General features: G+C 34.1%; 1 protein-coding gene across 1 annotated transcript in view; it reads right to left on the bottom strand.

The window, feature by feature from the left end:
* Positions 1-3,095: 3,095 nt before the first annotated feature.
* LOC144980597 (protein mago nashi homolog 2) overlaps positions 3,096-7,500 on the bottom strand; it is a 17,060-nt gene continuing 12,655 nt past the window's right edge. The window contains exon 5 of the mRNA XM_078928276.1: positions 3,096-3,367. Coding sequence (XP_078784402.1) covers positions 3,268-3,367 — 100 coding nt within the window. The 3' untranslated portion in view covers positions 3,096-3,267. The remainder of the gene's footprint in view (positions 3,368-7,500) is intronic.

The following is a 7,500-nucleotide window of genomic DNA, read 5'->3' as shown; positions in this document are numbered from 1 at the left end:
GCACAACATCAATGTACTTAGTTTGAGATCACTTAAAAGTCTCACCCAGACACCAGCACAAGTCCCCACTAAGAGGAATACATTCAAATGCTTACATTATACATTCAAAATAACAAATACAGTAAAATTACTTTAAACCGAAAAATACCTTAAACCGCAAAGAATTTAATAAATTGTACTAGTTTCTTCATTATCTTTGTACTAATTCTTACGATGAACCGAAATACTTCTAAGCAGGACTTGCTTTAAACCGAAACAACTTGAGAGCACCTTCCCTTTTTCTCTTTCTCTATTTTTATTCAAAAATTCAGGAAGGTGGCCACACGTAATAATGCCCGGCGATATTAAACAAAGAGCGTAAGTATAAGATGAGGGTGAAGGGTGGAATGGGGGGGGTAGGCAAACACTTCAATCGCTGCACTTGGGCTTGGTCAACACCATAATCGCGCAGACTGGAAAAGGAAGACAACGGGTGCCTGGCAGGCGAAAAATTAGGAAAGAGAGAGAGAGTTGGGGTGTAGAATCACGTAAGCGAGATGTTCTCACTCATGTGTTCATGCTTTGGAACTGACAAATTTTCAACAGGGGGGGGGGGGGGGGGGGGGGGGGGGGGGGTTAGCCAACTTACCATTGACATGCCATTTCATTTCCACTTAGTTTAAATGTGTGTGTGTGTGATGGGCTAAAGGAAAGGGGGAGGTTCTATGTAATTGGGCCTTTGAACCTAATGGCTTTTCAACAAAAGAGGGGTGTGTAGTAGACAGCTTAGCATTGACACTCCTTTTCATTTCCATTTCACTTCACCTCTGAGTAGCTGCGCATCATTCATTACATCAATTATCGCACAAGAACTTTCGATCTGATTTTAGCTTTACATTTTACTAAAAGAAAGCACTGTGCTTACACGTTTGAGTTTAAAATCAAAATACTATGTGAAGTCAATGAAAGAAAAGTTGATCAAGATGGAGATATGTAAAAAAAAACACGGCATTCCGAACTCAATTCTTTCAACAATTTTGAATGAAAAACGAAAACCCCCCAAAATATGTTTGAAATACACCAAAAAAAAACAAACCCAAACCAAACAATTAAAATAAAAATCATTTTAAAAATGGTTACGAAGATGGCATTTATTCAACAACTCCATTTAAGGGGAAACCCATGATACGATTAAATGAGCAAATTCCTAAAATAGTTACTACCCTTGAAAAGCATCGCAAAACGGGAACTTGCTTTAAACTGAAATGGTTTAGAAGGTCCCCAAAATTTGTTTTGTTTTGTTTTTAAGGGTTTTACGGCGCTTGCAACACATTTAGGTTATATCAGCGCCAGTAAAAAGGAAGAAAATGGGATAGTAAAAAGTTATAGAATTACAATAAAAGCACCCAAGAAAAGGTAAGACATAGGGGAACTGGGAACAAATAGGGATCAGATGTAGATTCCAAGAGCAGACCACCAATGCACTTAGTTTGAGATCACCTAAAAGTCTCATCCAGACACAAGCACAGGTCCCATCTAAGAGGAATACACTCAAATGTTTACCAATCATTTAATATAATATGTAAACTCAACATAATACAATGCATAACAGAGAGATGATTTACAAGGAAAAAAATATCATCTCCCAAAACTATAACTATACATTCGACTGTTTCCCTCCCAGCCAAGGAGCTCCGGCAAGGATCAGGACAAAACTAAGTAATCTCATTCCAAGACAATGACAGGAAACAATTGGGAAACGGGTATGGGGGGATAGAAGACACAGCATGTACCTCCCTGCCCACTATGGGCCCCAAAATTTCGGTTTAAAGTAATTCTACTGTATAACAATACATAAAAGAGAGATGATTTACGAGGAAAAAAAAAATAATCTCTCAAAATAATAACTATGCATTTGACTGTTTCCCTCCCAGCCAAGCACTACAGCCAGGCCAAGACAAAACTTAGTAATCTCATTCCAAGACAAAGACAGAAAGCAAATTGGAAAACAGATGGGGATAGAAGACACAGTAAGCGCCACCCTGACCACTATGGGAGGTCAGGAACCCTACGTAGAGAGAGAAGAAGAAGAAGAATAAGAATATTAATTTGACTAGTGTGTTATTTTTATGCAACGTAATTCGGGTTTGTCTTGTTTTTGTTATTTTGTCGTTTTTTAAATCCTGAAATGTATAGCTTTGTGTAGCGCTGCCTTTGATAGTTCTTTCCTATTTTCTATGTCCTCTTTACTCCCAGGGCTGTCATTCGAGTTTTATTAACATTTTTTCCATCAGTCTTCATGTCGTTACACAGTTCAGTTTTGTCTACATATATCAGCTTGAATATTGTATTTTTTTCAGGACGTCTTGGACGTTGTTTGATTTTAAGGGTTTTACGACGCTTGCAACACATTCATTTCAGCGCCAGTAAAAAGGAAGAAAATGGGATAGTAAAAAAATTCTAGATTACAATTAAAAGCAAGAAAAAGAGTAATGGTACAAATAGGGATTCTACATCAAAATAAAGAGATCAACTTTGATTGCCATTCGTTGCCAGGAAATAAAAAGTCAGGTGAACGAAACCGACTAATGGGGAAAGATGTATTCTGATTGGTTAACTCTTACTAATGCTGCATTAATCGTTATTCTTGCATTGAATGTTAGTATACTGTTTTTTGACTCAATTGCTTTATTATTACAATTATTTTATACAGAACCAATAGAATATTCTTAATCACCATTAGATTTTAATCTGAGCCGTTTGTATAGTAGTTTGTGTGGCATGGCTTGTAACAGCAGCCTAAAGGGCACAGAATGGGGTCAAACCATTACATTTACTTGGATTACAAACCCACTTCAATCACTAATCCCTGCCACATACCTCATATTTACTTTGCTTCCAAAACGGTTTCAGCCAATTTCGCTTCCATTCACTTTATAATATTACATATACACATACAAACAGAACATCAAAAGACAAAAAAGAAAAGAAAAAAGAAACAAATAAACTAACACCTACACACCACCCCCCCCCCCCCCCCCAAAAAAAACCCCCAAAAAAACAGAAACAATAGCTACCAAAACAATAAAAAAGTAATACAATTTCACACAGTAGAAAAAGATTCAATACCTTTATTTGTGTGACAACATCTTTAAAATGATGGTGAAATGTATTGAAGAGAATAACCAGACTTCAACATAAAATTCTTTAAAATTCAATGACTGACATAATTGAGTTAATAATGAAGAAAAAGAAAAGAAAAAGGGCCTATTAAACATTACATCAACATTAGATAGGCTTGATCTTGAAATGAAGTCCGATCAAGGAAAAAACCAAGCATTTCAAATCTTGAACCAGATAATAGAATGTACGCAGTCCATCAGGATCTCTGAAATTGAAAAATTACAATATTTCAACACGAATCAGCAACATACAACAAAAACTTAAAAGGACTTATGGAGTGGAAGGAAGGGGGTGAGGAAGAGAAAATAAGGGTATTTTGAATGTCTATCTAGTTATTTTTTTTTAATTAAAAAAAAATGGGCTTGCATGACAGTAAACAACCTGACTAGATTCATGCTTTCATCTTTATCTGGTGGTATGAAGAAAGCAGTGATGATTTCCCATCTAAAGGATCATCCTTACTGTTAAAATTCAAATTTGAGAATTCTGGTATCATTCAAAAAATGTAGTAGTCAATGTGAAAGATCCGTGAGCTTATCCTTTTTATGCCAAGCTAAAACTTAAAAAAAATGCATTAGAAAATAATATAATAATAATATTATAATAATAATAATAATAATAATAATAATAATAATAATAATAATAATAATAATAATAATAACAATAATTTATAACGCGCATTCTATTCCCTTAACTCTCAAACGTTCCACTGTTTTGAGCAAAAATTGTGAATGGAGGGGGTGCAGGTACATTAGGATACCCTGAACTCACTCACTGTGCGCTAATGCTGGCATGTTATATATCAATTTGCTCGTCAGATGTTTTAGTTTCACATTCTTAAAGTTTTTTATAATTTCAAGGCACTTTCCTGGACACAAATATGATTTATGTGTCAAGGTAGGGTCTCAAATTTTCAAGTAAAAACTGCATTTTCTGCAAATGCCAAGAAGGAAAAAAATAACTGTTCAAAATTATGATCAAAACAAGTTTATTTTCTAAAAATACATCATGTCTTACAACTTTTATGCAAAACTCAAGTATGTAATGCATAAATTGAGCATCTGGTGGGGTCTCAAATGTATCCACACATTTACTCAAACAAGGGGCATAATCCAATAATTTTTACATGTTCACAAAAATGTCTCTAAATTGCTTATGTCAGCATTTCTTTGGCATATTTTGGATATATCTTGGTCAACAGACCTAAACACATGATACAAGAAGACATTTCAACATGGTGAAAAGGTTTTGGGGTAATAATTCCATTACAAAAGTAAAATTATATAATTATTTTAAAATTCACTTGTGTGTCACTTGTTTAGTGCAAAGACTGAACTATACACACCAAAAATATACACAAGTTCCTTCTTACTGATACAATTGATAATACATGGATAAATATAATAAAGGACTTCAGTATACATATATATTATTTATATATGTAAATGTATTCGCAGAGAGCGAATAGTATTTTTTTTTCCGCAAAGAGCGAAAACGAATGATTATTCGCAGAGTGCGAAAATATTTTAATTTCACAGTAACAGTACCTTAACAAAATAAAATAAAAATATACAGACAATTTAACATTTAAAAAACAAAGAGCATTTTAAAATACAATAATAAATCAAATAATTTACTCAAGAACTGTATGATACCACAACATACATTTTCTATCCGGCTGTAAACAAAACCATTTTTTACAATATAAACACCTATGTCTAGTTTTCTGTACTTTCCCCTATCTAAGCATAACCTACAATCACCCCTTGAATTTAAAGAAGCATCTGGTAAAATTGGATGGATTAACTTAATTTCTTCATCTATATCATTATTATCACTATTCCTGCTATTTGCTTTAGATTTACTTTTACATTTACAATTACAATTTGTATTTAAAGCAAGTGGTGGACCCTCTAGATCATCTATCCCGCCTAACTGCCTGGCTAACTCCAGAGTAAAATCTAACTGATTATACTGTTTTGGTCTCTGTAATTCTTCAATATCACTATGCCTAGCTCTATATTCTTTGAACAGAATATAACTATTAACCCTAGCAATGTGAATAAAATGAAAAAATAAACTTTTCCACCACTTGTGTGTTTTTCTAAGACTATTATATTTCCCAATAAGTTGATCAGACAAATCTACCCCATTCATATTCTTATTGTAATCTTTAACTAATTCAGGCTGTGCAACATCTAATTTTCTGAAAACCCCATTATCTTTACTCCTACGTTGTACTACTGCCTCCTTATTTGCATCATGTATTGTAGATATAAATGAAACTGTCTTATTATCTTTCCACTGTAAAGCTAAAATATCACCATCCCTATGCCATCTAAACTCCCCCCTCTTAACCCTCTTTTCCCATTCTCTAACGTTCTTTAGACTAACTGGAAATCCTTTTCGATTAACTATTATTGTCCCACAAGCTCTCACATTCTTCACAACCAAATCTTTAAAAAGTTGAACACTAGTATAAAAATTATCCACATATAAATGATATCCTTGATTGAACAAGCCAACAAGCAACTGCATAACCACATTATAAGCTAAACCATTTGTTGTATTACCCCTACCTTACCCAAATAAACATCAAAATTGTGTGTATACCCTGTCTTTGAATCTGCTAAAACCCACAATTTCATTCCCCACTTTGTTGGCTTGTCCTTCATATACATTCTAAAGCTATACCTTCCCTTATTTTTAACCATCCTCTCATCTATTGAAATATTCTGATAAGGTTGAAACAATTTCATACATTTTCTACGAATATAATCCATCATAAATCTAGCTTTACATAATTTATCATCTCTATTTTCTGTTCTAAAATTACTTATTTTTAAAAAACTCATAAGACATTTATAACGCCAAATTGACAAAAACCGACGCGCCCACAAACCATTCAACAATGTCTCCTCACACCAATATAAAGTAACACGCTCCACTTTCACACAACTCATGTACATCAACAAACCAATAAATCTATACATTTCATCCACATTCACAGGTTCATCCTTCCACCTCTTATACAACGTCGGTTTCGAATCCGCACACATACTCGCATAATCATTCGTCCACTCACAAAACAAAGACAACAGTTCTTTAGTAAAAAACAAACGAAAAAATCTAAAGGCGTTAAAAATTTTCGGTGATCTAAGCGAGTCACCGTATCAGGCAGGCGTGGACCAGGGACTCGCTCAGGGAGAAAAGGTGGCACTTTGTTCTCGGGACCACCATCCACACATAGTTTCTTCGGCTGTGATGGGCCAGGGATTTCATCATGATCCGAACGCCTGAAGAAAATAATAATAACAAGAATTAAAATAAAAAGAAGTACTTTGAAAACAAAGGAAATGAAAAATAATTCTGAAAGGAGAAAGCAATTAATTACACATATAAATATAAAATATCAAAATATTTTATCACTCTCCCTTTTTTACATCACACACTAGTTCTGGAATAATATTTCTTGACATAGAGTTGAGTAGAGTAAAAATACTATAAATAATCTTCCTGTAGACCCAAAACTGAATATATAACATAATATCAACAATAATACATCAGAAAACACAAAACAGTCAATATGAATATAAATGCTCTATAAGAACAACTAAATATCAGGTCAGTTCTCACCTTTTTCTTTGACAAGCAGAACTAGTTGTGGCAGTGGCAGTGTCAGTATCATCAGTAGGAGTAGGGACTTGTGCATGTCTCCCAGTTTCATTCCCACAGTCCTCACACGGAATACGAATCTCGCTAGAAGAAAGAAAAAAGAACAATATTTTATTATACAAACTGTCGACACATCAAATCAAGACATACAAATCATTTCTATATCTCATTCAAGTGGCCGAACTAACCGTCTTCTGACCTCCATGTTTGTTTACATTTTCAACACACAACACCTCACTCGTCCTAGTCAAACTCAAGCACTTCATAAATACAATTATAAACAAAAAAAAAACAAAACTTTTTGTACTATATTAATGAAATAGATAATAAAGTTGAATAAAATATACATATCATGGGCATTATGTGATCGTTTGATGTTACTTTGAGAAGATTTCTGAAAAATACTTACTCGTCGTTCTCACTGTCAGATCCCATATTTGGCGAGTACGGCAGGTCGAATTCTTGAGACCATTCGGACTCAATTTCATCATCATCCTCGTCATCACTTACATCCACGTTGAAGAGGATGTCATAAATTTCAGACTCTTTGAGATTTGCCATGGTGCAAAAAGTTTAAATAATATAAATTTGATAAATTGTGAGTTGGAGTTGTAGAAAGATTTCCCGAAACAAAATGGCGGATCGAAGGTAACGGATGGAGTC

This window comes from Berghia stephanieae, chromosome 1 (genome assembly GCF_034508935.2).
Source record: "Berghia stephanieae isolate SIO BIC M18660-M18661 chromosome 1, UCSD_Bste_1.3, whole genome shotgun sequence".
Classification (NCBI taxonomy): Eukaryota; Metazoa; Mollusca; class Gastropoda; order Nudibranchia; family Aeolidiidae; genus Berghia; species Berghia stephanieae.
The sequence above is the reverse complement of the archived record's forward strand: the minus strand, read 5'-3'. Positions and strand labels throughout refer to the sequence as shown.